Genomic DNA, 17,419 nt, shown 5'->3' with positions numbered 1-17,419 from the left:
AAACAAAAAGAGACACATGAGGATTATTCAAGTTATTACCATATCAGGAAATTATTCTTTGGCTTATTATATACCCAGGAACAATCATACCAATTGGCCAAGTGAGTGGCTGCCTGAGGGGCTCCAGAAATTACATCCTGCCCCCCAACATTCCTACTTGAACTGCCACATAGCCCAAAGTGCCAGGTAAGGAAGAGAATCACTCCTTTGGAATATGGAATCTGGTTACCAGATGATATCTACTGAAATGATAATATCACTCAATTATTCTTTATAAAAATATAAAACATCAGTCCCCACTACCCACTTCTTCCTGTTAGGCCTTTATTGGTAATTAAGTCTTTAAGTATTTGGATATTCTTACTTTCCATTGTGATACAGTTCTTTGAGATTCAATCCTCTAGGTAGGAGGGACAAGCAAAAAGGGAAGAGGAAGAACAGATATGGAGATCTGGAAGCTATGTGGAAAAGGGGAAAATAGGAAGATCTCATTATACAGACCCCCTACATCACAAATTTGCTTCTGGCCTGTCCTATGGATGTCTGCTTCTGAGACAGTGAACATGATTCTCCCATCTCTTTTGTATTTACATGTTTTTTCTGGCTTATTGCATTCTAGTCATGGTTCATGCACTAATTAACAGACAAATCTCTTCCAGTCTCTGAGTGTCAGTTTTCCCATCTGTAAAAGGAGAGGTTTAGATTAAATTATCTCTAAGGTTCCTACTGGTTTTAGTGCTCTGTCATTCTAAATATACTTTTCTGTACCTTCCCAAAATGTGCAGTATGGATAAGTCTTTACAAAGCAGATACAAAATAAAGACAAGGGAAATTAGAGGGAGAAGTCACTAGCAGACCAGGGAAAAGCTTCAAGTAGAAAGTATCACTTGTGAAGTTTTCAAGGAAACAAGGCATTCAAAGACATGAATGGGAAATGGGGATTGCACTTCAGGCATGAGGGACAGCCAGTGAAAAGGCCTGGAGATGGGAGATGGTATGTCTTTCATAAGGAATCTTTTGATTTCTTTTAATTTCTATCTTTACTAATTTCTCAAGATTAATGCTGTGCTCAGTGAAGCTAGCATTAGGGTGGTGTTATCCCAATTCAATTCAAACAAACATGTCTACTCTCCCCTAAAGTCCTGCTCTCTCATGATAGAATGGATGTGACCCTGGCTTCTTGAAGGCTGTACAGTAGACTTCTATCTCTGGGAGGTCTTACCAAATAGAAGAAGGCTTCAAGTGTGAGCCTGACAATGGATCATACATCCATTTTTCAAGGACCAGTCTAGCTAAAGTCAGAAAGATTCAGCACCGTGTTAGCCATGAGATAATAAATGTTCCACAAAGCAACTCCCAACTAATTTGTAGAGGGTGTGTGAACTCATAAGATTATGCAATTATAGACTTAGAACTTAAAGTGACCTTGAAAGCCAAATCCTTCATTTCACAAATGAGGAAACTGAGGCCCCAAAAGATTAACTGACTTTTCTAAGGTTTATGTCAGTAAAGAAAATATCCACACCAACAAATTCACGAAGAAATGAAATACATACAAAGCAAAGTAATCCACTAAGCATACCAAAGAAAAATAGTACAGTCCCTGTCCTCAAGGAACTTAAAACTCTACTGAGGACCATATGATACGTAAATAAGTATAACACAAAGTAGGATGTGATGGGGGCAAAAGGAGTAATACAGACAAAGTATTCTAGGAATACTAGAGGAGGGAGAAATAGATTTCAGTTGAGAGGGCAAGGAATAATGGGAGAAGGCTGGAGTGGGAGGGCAGGGGAAGAGACCACATCAGAGAAAGTCCCAGAAGGTACACAAGATGGCACCTGATCTGAACTTTAAAGAAAGGGAAAGATTCTAAGAGGTAGAGAGGAATGCATTCCAGGCATGAGGAATATCCTGCCTAAGTGTACAAGGGCAGGAGACAGCATGTTGATATAGGGAAATAGCTAATAGTTCAACTTGGTTGGAACAATGGTTATATGAGGGAGAGTTGTATGAAATAAGGCTAGAAATGTAAGAGCCAGATTGTGGAGAGACTTAAATGTCCTGCTAAATAAAAGTCCCTTGTGTCTTATCTACCAAGCAATACAGAGCCACTGGAGATTTTTGAATAGAGAAATGAGATGACCAAACCTGTGCCTGAAGAAGGATTGTTTTATCAATACTATTAATGATGAATTGAAGGAAGGAAGACAAGGAGTAGGAAGGGAGATGGAAGGGAAGGGAGATGCAGATGACATATAAAGTTTTTTGTTTCTTCCCTCTAAGTGTTTACAGCCTAATTAAACAGAAGAAAAAAAAACCTACACAATTGAAATAAAGCAACAATACAAAACAGTATCAATTCATTAATCAACAAGCATTTACTAAGCCCCTATTTATATTCTAGGTATATAGTTAGTGTGTGATTAATTGTCCAAATAAATAATACAGACAATAAGTGATAGCATGTTCTTAACTCTGACAGATTGGCCCAAAAAATAGAATGGAAGAAGTTATCCTGCCCAACCAGACTTCAGTGACTTATTTCCGGTTGAGAGGTCTATCCACAAACCTGACAGTACAGATGGCTGTATTTGTAATATTTCTCATTTTCTATATTCTGACCTTGATGGGTAACATCCTTATTGTCATCACTATCATCTACGATCGGCGACTCCACACCCCCATGTATTTCTTCCTTAGCAACTTGTCCTTCATTGATGTCTGCCACTCTACAGTCACAGTACCCAAGATGCTAGCAGACACCTGGTCTAAGGAGAAGCTCATCTCCTTTGATGCCTGTGTGGTTCAGATGTTCTTCTTGCACCTCTTTGCCTGCACAGAAATCTTTCTCCTCACGGTCATGGCCTACGATCGTTACGTGGCCATCTGCAACCCACTGCACTACATGACAGTGATGAACTGGAAGGTGTGCGTGCTGCTGGCGGCAGCCCTCTGGACTGGAGGGACCATACACTCAGTGGCCTTGACCTCCCTCACCATCAAGCTGCCCTACTGTGGTCCTGATGAGATTGACAACTTCTTCTGTGATGTACCCCAAGTGATCAAACTGGCCTGCACTGATACCCGAATAATTGAGATCCTCATTGTCTCTAACAGTGGGCTGATCTCTGTGGTCTGTTTCGTGGTACTGGTGGTCTCCTATGCAGTCATCCTGGTGTCTCTGAGGAAGCGGATTTCAGCAGGTAGGCGCAAGGCCCTGTCAACCTGTGCAGCCCACCTCACAGTGGTCACACTTTTCTTGGGACACTGCATCTTCATCTATTCCCGCCCTTCTACCAGCCTTCCAGAGGACAAAGTGGTGTCTGTGTTTTTCACAGCTGTCACCCCCCTTCTAAATCCTATCATCTATACCTTGAGGAATGAGGACATGAAAAATGCCTTGAATAAGCTAACAGGGAGGAAGGAAGGGAAAGAAGAAAAGTGAAAATTCTCAATTATGCTGTTTGCTTTTCAACAAATTATTCAATGTTTACTGAGCAGTTATATGTGCTAGTCACTGAAGGGAATAAAAAGAGTAATGAGATGTATTCTCTGCCTTCGAATAACTGATACAGATACAAAAAATGTTAGAATATGATGGGTGCTTAGGAAAATTACAAGGTATTCTGAGAGTTTGGAGGAAGAAGAATTCACTTTCTGTTTGGGGAATCAAGGAAGCGAGAGTGGAAAAAATGGGCAGTATTTCATGAGGCAGTTATAATGTTGAAATAATAGCATGAGCAAAGGCCTGGAGGCAGGAAAATTGGGGTGGAGGAGGGACAGTGTGGTAAAAGAGAAAAATGATAGTAATGAGATTAATTAGGAAGCTATTGAAATTGGCAAAGCAGGAAGTGATAAAAATCTGAATTACTATGGTAACTATTGGAATGCATAGGAGAAGTTAGAAGCAGAACATACTGAGAGAGTAGATTCATTGGTACTTCATGCCTAGGAGAATGATGGGATAGAATATAATCATTCAAGCGCTCTTCATTTGAACAAAAGGAGTAGAAAAAAGCTACTCAGAGTTTAGGCTAATTCATACTTGCCAACCACAGTGATAGAGGCTCTCTCTCTAAGTCACATTAAGAGAAGTAGAAGCGTTTAATAGAGAGAGCAATATGATGGAATCTGAAGACCTAAAATCTCATTCCAGGTTCCTCTCTCAAACTGTGTAACCTTAGGAAGTCGCTTAATTTCCCATGGCCTTGAATACTTCATCTGAAAATAGGAAGAATAATACAAAATAGTACAAATAAATACAAATACAAACCCTAAAAATCAAAGCTGTGGTATATAAGAATAAAATGACATCGCAAATGAGCCATAGTAAATTCAGTGTTTGAGAAGTAAAAGCACTATGTAAATAAAAGCTACTTCTTTGGCCTTGGAGTTGGGAAGACCTGGGTTCAGGTCCTGCCTCAGACACATACTGGCTGTGGGATCCTAGGCAAGGTGCTGAGACTATAAATTTCAGAGCAAGTTGTGATCTGCCTTGGTAGAGGGAGTTTTATTCATCAGGAGTTCCCTGTACCAATGAAATTACAGATCCAGTCTAAAAGAGCAGTTAACATTATGCACAGTGAAAATCTTCTCCCTTTCTTTTTTCTTCTTTTAGCCTCCCTTCCATGGTGAAAGATACCTACTTGATAGAACCAGTAGGATTCTTTAATCTGCCACAGGTCTCAAATAATGCCTTCATGTTGAATTTGCCTAAGAATATGTGTTGGAAATTGAATTTGGGCAGCTAGGTAATGCAGTGGATAGAGTTCTAGGCCTAGAATCAGAAATATCTGAGTTCAAATCCAACCTCAGATGCTTACTAGCTGTATGACCCTAGGTAAGTCAATCACCCTCTGTTTGCCTCAGTTTCCTCATCTGTAAAATAGAGACAATAATAGCACCTAACTCTCAGGGTTGTTGTGAGGATCAAGTAAGATAATACTTATAAAGCACTTAGCTCAGTGCCTGACATATAGTAAGTGCTTTATAAATGTTAGCTACTATTATTATTATTAATAACAACCATGCCAAAGGGATCCAACACTTCCAACTTTGACCAGAGATTTTCTGATAATTATAATGATATCCAGTAAATAAAACTCAGTCTAAGTCTTGTGATCACTCACCACTTCAAGGAATGGTATTTATTAAGGACTTACTAAGTGCTGAGATAAGTACTTCAGATACAGACCAAAACAAAAGTCAATGCTTGCACATCAAGGAGCCTATAGTTTAACGGAGAAGACAAGATTGCTTTTCATATGCAGATAGTTCCCCTTTACATCAAGTCATATTAGACAAATTTGACTTTATATGAAGAATTCTTAAACAAATCTGCATTCCCAAAAAATTGTGTATGTTAACTTGACCATACAGTACTATGCTCTCTCTGTCCCCTCCTGCCCCTCTGCTTGGTGCTCCACAGTCTCCCAATCCCACATCCCCACCAAAAAAAAAAAAAAAAAGCTAAAAAAAAACCTCTAAGTAAAAAACAGAGATGGTTACTTCTGGTGTGGTGGGCTCCCACTCTGTCTTCCCTCCATCTGTGCTAGGATTCATATGTCTGTCCATGTCTGAACCCCCATGTGTCTGCCCCCTTATACTCCCACTTTCACCCACCTCCCTGTAATGGAAATGCAAATTTAAAGATCTTCCCTGCCCCTAGGCCCTTTGATAGGCTTAAGAGACTCTGAGAACCTTCCTTGATTTGAAAATATACTCTTCCTCCTAATAGGCTGAATGTGGTCACATGGAGCCTGTGGCAGGAGGCTTGGTTTTCAGGAATGCCCACACCTTGATTCTGCGTGATTAGGCTGTGGGTCAAGAGGATGGTTACATTCTCTGACCCAGGAGAAGGCTATATAATCCCTGATGTGAGGCTTTGCTTTGGGGCTCACTTTGAGAAGTGTTGTGTGATTTGATCAGATGGGACTATGGGAAGCCGTTGTTGAGAGCCCCCCAGCTTTGAAAAACCCAGATGTTGATTTGGTATGGATGCAATGGTTGGACAGTTTGGAAACCTGTCTACTTGATCTGTTTCTCTGTCTTGATAATTCTGTCTGTATACTCTGAAGTTCGGGGTGCTGACCTTTTTCCCCTGAGCTAGGTAAACGATATATATTTGACTGATTAAAGTAAGCTTGTTAACCAATTTTGAGTTGCTTTCCTTTAGCAAAGCAGATCTAAGAACCTGTGTTGGCAGCCACCCTGGGGACGCTGGGGTGCTTGCTCCTACACTCCCTAGAATGTTTTTTCAGTTCTGCCCTGGACCCACGTGTGTCTGGTCCTGGCCCCTGATGTTCCTCCTCCTGGTTTCATTTCTCTATCCCCAGTCCTCACCATCTCTTTGAACCATGTGCCAGCCCCTCCTTCGATGGGGGACCTCCTTTCTGCCTCCCTCCTTCCATTCTTCAAGTCCTCAGACAAATTCACATTACATAAAAATCACTTCAAGTAGGGGTCTGCAAAGTGATCCAAGTGTAAAGTGAGAACTGTCTATATAGCAAAACCTCCTATGCAAAAGAACTGGGAAGACCACGCTGATATAATGAAAAGCCTAAACTATAGAATGTTTAGCCAAGATAACAGAGAAAAAGTATTGGATTTGTAGTCTTAAGATTTGGATCCAGGGGTGGCTAGGTGGCACAGTGAGTAGAGCACTGGCCCTGGAGTCAGGAGGACTTAAGTTCAAATTTGACCTCAGACACTTAAACACTTACTAGTCATGTGACCTTGGGCAAGTTACTTAACCCCAATTGCCCTACCTTCCCCCTTCCAAAAAGCAAAAAAAAAAAAAAATTGGATCCAAATCTTATCTCCAAATCTTATATCCAAATCTTATGTGACTTCTAAAACGTCACGATTCTCTCTTTCCTCATTTATAAAATAGCAAAAATAAAACAAGTCTTGCCTGTTTCACAGGATTTGTTTGAAGATCATATCAAATAATTGCTGTGAAATTGATTTGTATATCAATAAATACTATACAGGGTGTTCCAAAAGTCTTGGTGCAGTTTCAAATGGCTTTAAACTGTGTAAGCTGTAATAGTTTAAAACGGCATTAAAACTTGCAGGATACTTTGCACATCAGTCAGTTATGCCTTTATGTCTTTGCTAATAATAAACAGCTCTAATCTAAGGATAAATTGGCTGATGAACAATTTAGAATTCCTTCTTTAGAATTACTCTCTTCACATCAACCCTGTGGGGCAGTGAATCTATTTTTTCTCCATTTTACAGATAAAGAAACTGAGAGATATTGTGACTAGTCTAGGTTCATCAGTCTAGTAATAAAAAAGAAATTTGAACTCAGATCTGAATCCAAGTCCAGTAGTCTTTCCACAATAGCACACTGCCAGTCAGAAGGGGTATCTAATTGAATATTTCCACAAAGGAAAAACTGATCCTAAGAAAATGAGTAGGGCTTTGCCCATGTAGCAGACAAATGGCATCTGAAAGCAATGACTTCAGAAGGTGGTGGGAGGGTCCCCAGTGGCACTACCTAGAGTTGGAAGAGGGACAGGAACTCTGTTAGATATAAATATCTAAAGAAAGTAGGGCCAGCTCTCAAAGCACCACTAGCTAGTGGAATCAAAGCTGGATTGGGAATGGATGAGAGGGCAGCTAGCTGACTCAGGTCACTGGTGCCAGTTTCCATGGCTAGATTAGAAATATTTCAGGTTTAGATTTCAATGCTTATCAACTCTGCACTATATGTTTACTTTGTGTTGCCTTCTTTGCCCTTAAAAATAAGTTAAGTATTAGTATAAAGACCCTTTTGAACACAATCTCAATCTTGAATGACCAAGGAGGAGTGGAGGCAGGGGTAGTCTCACTACTCTTAGAACAAGACAAGATCGGTAAACTAGCAATTTATGCAGAGAATAAGTGTAATGAAGAGATGTAGCCAGTTAACATGGTGGATAGAGTGTTGGACCTAGAGTCAGGAAGGCCTGAATTCAAATCTACCATCCCACCCTTACTACATTGAGCAAGTCACTTAATCTCTGTGCCCCAGTTTTCTCTACTACAAAATGGGGATGATAATAATAGCACCTACCTCCCAGAATCACTGTGAGGATCAAATGAAATTATATTTGTAAAGAGGCTGTCATCTTGTACGTGTTTAATAAACTTTTTTTCTTCCTTCCTTTTATCTAACTTGACAAAAACAAAAGGTTCTATTTAGCAGATAGAAGAGAGGAAAGGGAGTGAATTACATTTTTTTTTTGGAAGGGGGAGGGCAGGGTAATTGGGGTTAAGTGACTTACCCAAGGACACATGGCTAGTTTTTGTGTTGTCTGAGGTCAAATTTGAACTCAGGTCCTCCTGACTCCAGGGCCGGTGCTCTATTCACTGTGCCACCTAGCTGCCTGTGAATTATATTTTTAAAGTTAATCAGTCAATAACACTTATTAAGCATCTAGCCCAGGCACTGGTCTAAGGACTGGGGATACAAAAAAAGACAAAAGTCAGTCCACATAAAAGTGTGTCCAAGAGGAGTTCACAACCTAAAGTGAAAAGGCAATACACAAGAAGAAATTGAAAAGGTGGCAGAGGGGAGGGAAGAGAGGATACCCAGGGAGGGGGATACAATGAAGTCCTGCAAGCCAAGTGCTTAAATAAAGGATCTGGGGGGAGCTCTCCAATGTACATCATCTACCATCTCCAATCAGAGGGAGAGAGGGACCCAAAGTGGAGAGGGCACTGAAGAGATAGGAGTTTCCAAGTTGATTTGATCTTGGGGGATTAAAAAAGTGGGAAAGGCTAAAGGAAAAATTAATTTTATAAGAGAAATATGTTTTTTCTTGAAATGTATGTGAGAAAATATTTGATCATGGAAGTGAATAAATACTATCTTTTTTTTTTGCCTTTTTTGGGGGGAGGGAGGGCAATTGGGGTTAAGTGACTTGCCCAAGGTCACATGGCTAGTTTTTGTGTTAAGTGTCTGTAGCCAGATTTTAACTCAGGTCCTCCTGACTCCAGGGCCAGTGCTCTATTCACTGGGCCACCTAGCTGTCCCCAATATTATCTTTTAAATATGTGCATGTATTATGAATGTGACGAGATGCTAACAGCATGAAATTAATTTACAAATGTTTACAGAAGAATTATGTTAATGAACACATATCATATTTAAATGAACTCCTAAAGGCAGGAGGTAGCATATATCACCACCAGCTTGACTACTATCTTCCTTCTGAATCCAGTAAAGACAGTTCGAGATCCAGAATTCAAGATTTAAGTAGGAATGTAGTGGGAAGACCTAAAATCCTCCATGCAGGTAATACCATGTTCTCAAAGACCCTATCTTTAGCACTGGAGGAAAAATTTTGTCAACTCTAACAAATTTGTAAAGGATTTTAATACAGGCTGGGTGATGAACTGTATAACTATCACCTAAGGACCAGTTTAAGTAAGTTAAGATGGGATCATTGGCCATGTATGGGGTAATAAATTACTGAGCCACAAAACTTTTTAAAGATTATCTACCTATATGGTAGATAATATAGAACAGTAGAGGTTCTAATTTGTGTCAATGGGAAAAATGTTCACAATGCTTAAATTACCAATCCTTCAAGTATTAAAGGGACTAGAACTTCTAAAGTCAACTAGGCTCTAAATATTCTGTTATCACCAATCCAACAGAAATCTAGGGAAACATTTCAATAGAATTAGTAAAAAACATTTAATTATAACAGAAATGGAAATAAAACAATAGAAACATTATGAGCATTTGTCTAATAAGTTATCCTTCCAATCCCCCCTTTTCTAGCATAGTCTGGAAAGGAAGTTTTCCTTGCCTTCAGGTTCTCATCTATAAAATGGGGAAAGCAGGACAAAGTCTCTACAGCCTAGAATACTACTGTGTAAAGATTATCTACATAATAATAATAACAATAAACTGTCTCCTTTCTGCAATGACTGCCAGGACATTTCATACAAATTAAGTCTCAGACCCACTATGATCAAGCCTGAGGATGCAGGAGAAATGTTGCTTTTATTTAGACAAGTTGTGTTTGCTACAAAGAGCACTTAGGACTAAGTTTGCCCTCCTTCAGCCCATGTTCGAATAGGTTTAAGGGGGAGTGATGCAGTCCAGACAGAAGAGCTCAAGGGCCTCAAACAGCCAGTAGACCTCCACGAGAAAAAACATGCCTGAGAACAGGCGCTAAAAAGATCCCCTCCCCACTCCCACCCCCAGAGGAGAGCTGTGTTTAACACTGGGATTCAGACAGAGCCTGATATTGGGCCTAAGGCCACTAGCTGGAGAGATTCCCAGAAAAAGACTAAAGTTGGTGGGGGAGGGGAAGTAGTCTGTCTAGGAATTCAATAAATAATTCAACAAGACTAATTTTGATTATAGGAAATTTGAAAGTTAAAGGAAACAGGTAACTGAAGAAAAGTCTTTGCAATAAGTTTCTCTGATAAAGGTCTGATTTCCAAGATAGATAAAGAGCTGATTTGAATTTATAATAGTAAGAGCCATTTACCAATTGATAAATGGCCAAAGGAATGAACAGGCAGTTTTTGTTGTTGTTTTGCCTTTGGGGGGGGGGGGCAATTGGGGTTAAGTGACTTGCCCAAGGTCACACAGCTAGTTTTTGTGTTAAGTATCTGAGGCCAGATTTGAACTCAAATCCTCCTGACTCCAGTGCCAGTGCTCTATTCACTGCGCCACCTAGCCGCCCTGTGAATAGGCAGTTTTCAAAGGAAGAAATCCAAGCTATCAACTATCATATGAAAAATTGTTCTAAATCACCAATAATTAGAGAAATAAAATTTAAAAATCTTTGAGGTTGCATCAAACACTCATCAGACTGGCAAAGATAATGAAACAGGAAAATGAAAACTATTAGAGGGATTATGGGAAAACAAGCGTATTGTTGGTAGAATTGTAAACTAGGTCCAACCATTCTAGAAAGCAATTTAGAACTATGCCAGAAAATTACCAAACTATACATACCTTTTGAGTCAGCTATATCATTACTACACCTATAAGGTCTAAGCATGGATTGAACCAATGGGTAACCCCCTTAAAAAATTCAAGGAAAGAGGAAAAGGGATCTATAAGTACAAAAATAAGTATAATAACTCTTTTCACTGTAGTCAAAATTGGATACTAAAGTAGTATCCAGGTGGCAGCAAGTTGTTGTGTGGTGTACTGGGTAGAGTGCTGCCCACTCTATGGAGTGTGGAGTCAGGAAGACCTGAGTTCAAATTTGGCCTGAGACACTTACTAGTTGTGTGACCTTGGGCAAATCACTTAACCCTGTTTGTCTCAGTTTCTTTCTCTGTAAAATGAACTGGAGAAGGAAATTGCTAACCAGTCCAGTATCTTTGTCAAAAAAACTCCAAAATAGGATCACAAAGAGTCAGCCATGACTAAAACAACAATAACAACAGTGACAAAAAGGAGTATTCTCCTATTGGGGAATGGATGAACACGTGGCATATGAATAAAATGGGATATTATCATTCCATAAGAAATGATGAAATGGACTATTTAAAAGGAAACTAGAAAAAATTCTCTTAACTGATACAGAGCAAAGGGAGCAGGTCTAAGAGAACAATTTACACAATGATAACCTTATAGAGAAAAACAACTTTGAAAGACTTTAGAACTCTGACCAACACAATGATAAACCACAATGAGTACCAAGTCACTTTATTGGGATGTAAATGGTGGTAGTTTTTTGGTACAGATTATGAAAAGGTCAGATAACCAAAATATGCATGCACTGAAAGACAGTAGGAGTGGCGCCCACAGTTCCCAGGTGTGGGGGAAGCCAGGTGTGGCTTAGCTCTTGTTGTCACTGTCTCCAAGGGTGTGCTTGTCAAAAAGATATTCCGCCATGCCAGAATCGGGGGCCCCTATCTTGCGCAGGTTGGTTACGCGATCACCCAGCTGTTTGATGGACTTGACCTGTTCGTCCAGAGCACACTCCATTGCGTTCAGCCCGCTCTCCAAGTTGTCGCGGTCGGGGTTCTTGATGTCCTTCCTGCAGGAAGATGCGGCCGCCGCGCTGGTTCTGCAGCTTCATCAGCTTCTCGGCGTGCTCGCGCTCCTCGTGCGACTGGTGCAGGAAGTACTTGGCGAAGTTCTCGAGCGCCACGTCGTCGCGGTCGAAGTAGTATGACATGGACAGGTAGACATAGGAGGCGTAGAGCTCCAGGTTGATCTGCCTGTTGATGGCGGCCTCCGAGTCCTGGTGGTAGTTCTGCCGCACCTGAGAGGGGGACGAGGTGGTCATGGCGGCGGAGAAGGAGGCGGTGGCTGCGGAGGAGGCTGAGGCGGCGGCGGCGACGGCCGGGGGAGGCTGAGCGGGCGGCTGCTGCTCAACGGATCAAGTGAATGAAGAAGGGAACGTTTGGAATTGAAAGGGGCAATGTTAAGAATCTGACATCCAACTCCAGAAAGAGGCCTTCAAAATTAATCACAGTCCACCTTTCCATCCTCGCACATCCCCCATATCTCCCCACGCGCCTCCCCACCCCCACCCCACCGGCCTAAGGTGTCTCGGGGCGCCCGTTCCAGCCAATCCCGCGCAGTGGAACGGGCTACTCAACAAAGGCTCTTGTGCAGGCCGTGGGACAGTTAGTTGGTGCCAAGGTTGGAGGAGAGGCGGTGGAAGCCGAGGAGAGCGCTAGCCGAGACCTTTGCCTGACAACAGACATGGAGAGCCGGCGGCTGACCCGGGGGCCCTTCCGGTCCACCCACCTGTGCAGTCTGGACGATGACCTCAAGCTCTCCACATGTCCCACAGCTGCTCCTCTTGAGACGGGGCCCGGCAAGCCTGCGGACTCGAGGAAAGACAGTGCTGAGAACACTGGCAGAAAAAAAAGAAGGTTCTTCCACTTCCCAACGTTTTCAGCTAAGCTGTCCCAATTCCTGAGGAGCCTCTCCCTCTCACCTGACCGTCCCCACCTAGGTGTTTATTACCCTTTATGAAGAAGACGGGCTTCCTAATGTGGACATAATGCGATTACATGGGAAATTGGGGTGAAAGTCATTATGTTTTGGCAATGGTTTAATATTTATTATTATTTTTTCTATTACTATTCTATTATTATTTTTATGTTATTATATGTATATTTCATACGAAATTGATTATTCTGTTCATTGCTATATTTAATTACCTTTGTACATACTTAAGTTAAGCGTTAAAATTTAATTAAAATTTCAAACTTCATTTGAAAAAAAAAATGATAAACCACAATTCCAAAAGAATGCAGATGCGACACACAATTCACCTCCTGACAGGAAGGTGATGAACTTGTACAGAAAGAGATATACATTTTCAGTTGTGACTAATGTGAAAATTTGTTTTACTCTCTATGTATATAAGTATTGAGGAAGTTGGATTTTTTTTTGCTTTTTTTTATTTGCTTAGTTAGAGAGGAGGGAGTTTTTTTTTTTTTTCAGGAAAAACAGAGGAGGGATATAGGACAATAGCTAGAGAAGACAACAGGGTCAAATGAAGGATTTGGGTTTGTTTTTTTTTTTAAGATAGAGGTCTAGATCCTCTCTTCCGCTTAGCCACCATGGCACAAGATCAGGGTGAAAAGGAAAACCCCATGCGGGAATTTCGCACCCATAAGCTCTGCCTCAACATCTGTGTTGGGGAGAGTGGAGACCAACTGATCCGGGCAGCCAAAATGTTGGAGCAGCTCACAGGTCAAATCCCAGTGTTCTCCAAAGCTCGCTATATTGTCCGATGTTTTGGAATCAGGAGAAATGAGAAGATCGCCGTTCACTGCACTGTCCGTGGGGCCAAAGCTGAAGAGATTCCGGAGAAGGGGCTGAAGGTGCGAGAATATGAGTTAAGGAAAAATAACTTCTCAGACACCAGCAACTTTGGCTTTGGGATCCAAGAGCTTATGATCTGGGGATTAAATATGACCGGGGTGGGGAGGCCAGGTAGCACAGCGAGTAAGAGCACCGGCTCCAGTGTTGAGAAGACCTGGAGATCGAATCCCGGGCTCAGACACTTAGCACCCACCCAGAAACACCTGGCCGTGTAACCTTGAGCAAGTTACTTAACCCCGATTGCGGCATCTATGGCTTGGACTTCTGTTTGGTGCTGGGCAGGCCTGGGTTCAGCATTGCAGACGTAGGACAGGCTGCATCAGGGCCAAACACAGAATTGGCAAAGAGGAAGCCATGCACTGGTTCTGGTTCCAGCAGAAGTACGATGGCATCATCCTTCCTGGCAAATAAAGTCCTATTTTCTATTAAAAGATCAATAAAATGACCCCTGAAGTATAATAATAACAATAAGATAGAGGTCTAAACATGGCATGGAACCAATGGGTAAAGACAAATTGAAAATTAGAGAGATGGTAATGACATTAAAGCCAAGTTCCTGGAGGAGAAAGGAGGGGACAAGTAGAGGGGTCAACCTTGACAAGAAGGTTCACCTCTTCCTCTGAGATTGGAATTAAAAAAAAAGAATGGAGAATAATTTTAAGAAGGTCTGAGGTGTAGGAGAGGAGAAAAGAGGTAGCTCATGATGGGTGGCCTCGGTTTTCTTTGGCGAAGTATGAAACAAGATCTTCCACAAACAGGGAGAGAGAAGGAGAAAAGAAGTTTGGAAGAATCCCTGTGGAAAGGGGAATCAATCAGGGAAGTGTAAAAGGATAGGCACCTAGCAATAAGTGTCCAGTTAAGCTCAGATAAGATAAATTCATAGTGAATCCAGTTAACACATTTTATGACTTCCCCTGGCAGTTTTGAGAAGCAGAGAAGACTGATGGTGAAGATAATCTAAGGGTTTTATAGAAAAGGATGAGCTATGACAGGACAAGTGGGAAAAGATTCAATGATAGAAAGCATTGTATAGATGAACTGGCTAATTACAGCATCAAGATTTCACAGGGAGAAAAGGGAAGCCAGAGCAAAAGTAATTACCTGGGAAAGTAGCCAGAAGAGTGATAAAGAATAGACTTATGACAGAGGGGGTGAAGAGAAAGATGCAAGAACAAGGGATTTGGATCAGAAAGAGGAATTTCAGAACTCTGGATCATGGAGTAGCCTCTGGGTAATCATTCATAACCTATTCCCCTCTTACCTTACTCCTTAACACATACTCTTTGATCCAATGACACTGGCCTCTTGACTATTCCACAAACAAAACATATCATCTCTTGGCTCTAGGAGCATTTTTTTCTGTGGATCCCCCATGCCTGGAATGCTCTCCCTCCTCCACTCCAACTACTGACCTCCCTGACTTCCTTTAACTTCCAACTAAAATCCCACATTTTACTGGAAGCCTTCCCCTTTGTACATATCTGTTTGCATATTGTTTCCTCCATTAGATTGTAAGCTCCTTTGAAACCAGAATCTATTGCCTATGTATCTATGTATCCCCAGAACTTAGTAAAGTGTCTGGCACATAGCAGGTGCTTAACAAATGTTGATTTTTGAATATTGATATAATTTTGTTCTCCAAAGGTTCTCCTACCTCCTGACCTCTCCTCAATAAGAGCTAGAAAAGACACAGGGATCAACTAGTCCAAAAGGGCAGTTAGGTGTCACAGTGGAGAGAGCATTGTGCTTAGAGTAAGGATGACTCCTCTTCTTAAGTTTAAATCTGGTTTCAGATACTTATTAGCTGTGTTACCCTGGGCAAGTCACTTAACTCTGTTTGCTTCAGTTCCTCGTCTGTAAAATGAGCTGGAGAAGGAAATGGCAAACCATGCCAGTATCTTTGCCAAGAAAACCCCAAATGTGGTCAAGAAGAGCTGGATATGACTAAAACAACTCAACAACTGCAATCCAATACTTGTTTTACCTATAAGGACACTGAGTCCAGAGAGGCACAATAACTTGCTCAAGGTCATCCTGATAATAACAGAGCAGAGACTACAATCTAGTTCTGTTAATTCCTAGAACCTAAAAGCTGGAAGTCACCTTAATGGTATCTAATCTAACCCATAACTGATCCCTTCAACAATATTCCCAACAAGTAATCAACCAGCCTCTGCATAAAGTTTTACTACTTCACAAGACAGTCCAGAATCAGTGCTCTATTTCCACTACACTAACCTCTGTAAACCAAATTGCTATTAATTGAAAACCCTCTAAGACCCTTAGAAGGGTAGAACCCCCAAAGATTCTGTAACTATTTCTTGAGATCCATAAAAAAAACAGGCTGTTGGGGTGGCTAGGTGGTGCAGTGAATAGAGCACCAGCCCTGGAGTCAGAAGGACCTGAGTTCAAATGTGGCCTCAGACACTTAACACACAAAAAAAGAAAGAAAACTAGCCATGTGACCTTTGGAAAGTCACTTAACCCCAATTGCCCTCCAAAAAGCAAAAAAACAAAACAGGCGGTAATGAGGTCATGAAATGGTCATGATTCCACTTCATTTCTATCCCTGGGTCTACTGCAGGCTGGCTATGTGACCTTGGACAAATATATTTAACTGCTCTATGCCTCTGTTTCCTTGCCTATAAAATGAAGGTGTTGATTAATATTAATAATAGCTAGCATTTATATGGCACTTTAAGGTTTACAAAGCACTTTACCTATATGATGTCATTTTATCTTCACAACAATCCTGCGGGGTAAGTGCTAATATTATCCTCATTTTATAAATAAGAGAACTGAGGTAGAGAGAGGTTAGTCAGCTTGCCCAAGGTCACACAGCTGGTAGTGTCTGAGATGACAGGTCCTGGTCCTCTATCACTAGATGGTCTCAAAGGTTGCTTCCAGTTGAATAATCTGATGACTCCTATAGTCAGGAATGGGTTCACTGAGAAAATGGGACTGCAGAAAGTTGACTTTAAAGGACAGGTGGGATTTGGGTAGCCATAGCAGAGTCTGTGCATGTGAGGTATGGTATTGTATAAATCATATCTAAGCCCTTTTGTACCTCTAAAATGATAAATAGAGCATTTGAAGAAATATAAGCCTATAATTCTAGGAAATCAACCTAAATTTAATGTGCCCATCAAATGAATATGGTCATGGCCCTTTTCATCCCAATAATACATAGGGACCTTGGGAGACATGCATTAAGAGTATTCTTCTAAAGATATATGCAATATACATTACAAAGGCTTTGTTTTACTTTTTCTTCCCTAAGAGGGGAGAGACAGACAGACAGAGACAGAGAGACATTCAGAAAGAAACAAAGAGAGATGAAAGGGAGGAAGGGAAAGAAAGGGGAAGGGAGTAAGGGAGAGAGGAGAATAGAGAGAGAGGAGAGGGAGAAAGGGAGGAAGGGGAAAAGGGACAGAGGAAGGGAAAGTACAATGATAGGGTAGGGGAAAAAAGAAAAATAGGTCATTTTGTTAAAAAAAAATACTTAGAACAAAAGTACAAACAGAAAAATCACAGTTAGAATAACTTTGAAAGTTTCATGCTGAATTTATTTTATATTTGAAACAAAAGCACCTTATAAAAAAT

The 17,419-nt window shown here is 41.0% G+C and overlaps 1 protein-coding gene and 2 pseudogenes across 1 annotated transcript; 2 read left to right on the top strand and 1 right to left on the bottom strand.

Annotated features, from left to right (window-relative positions):
- Positions 1-2,503: 2,503 nt before the first annotated feature.
- On the top strand, positions 2,504-3,448 carry OR4E1 (olfactory receptor family 4 subfamily E member 1). Its single transcript, XM_069097483.1, has one exon. It carries the CDS (start codon positions 2,504-2,506, stop codon positions 3,446-3,448), a length of 945 nt encoding a protein of 314 aa, XP_068953584.1.
- An 8,209-nt stretch (positions 3,449-11,657) lies between these two features.
- LOC138168462 (ferritin heavy chain-like) lies at positions 11,658-12,330 on the bottom strand (annotated as a pseudogene).
- Positions 12,331-13,533: 1,203 nt separating this feature from the next.
- Positions 13,534-14,287, top strand: LOC138168461 (large ribosomal subunit protein uL5-like; annotated as a pseudogene).
- The last annotated feature ends 3,132 nt before the right edge of the window (positions 14,288-17,419 follow it).

Source organism: Petaurus breviceps, unplaced genomic scaffold, assembly GCF_028583685.1.
Source record: "Petaurus breviceps papuanus isolate PSGF00001 unplaced genomic scaffold, PetGlider_PUasm1.0 37, whole genome shotgun sequence".
Taxonomy (NCBI): Eukaryota; Metazoa; Chordata; class Mammalia; order Diprotodontia; family Petauridae; genus Petaurus; species Petaurus breviceps.
This window is presented reverse-complemented; position numbering and strand designations above follow the sequence as displayed.

Coding starts and splice junctions, on each gene's coding strand:
- OR4E1 (XM_069097483.1), top strand. CDS start 2,504: ATGGAAGAAGTTATCCTGCCCAACCAGACTTCAGTGACTTATTTCCGG.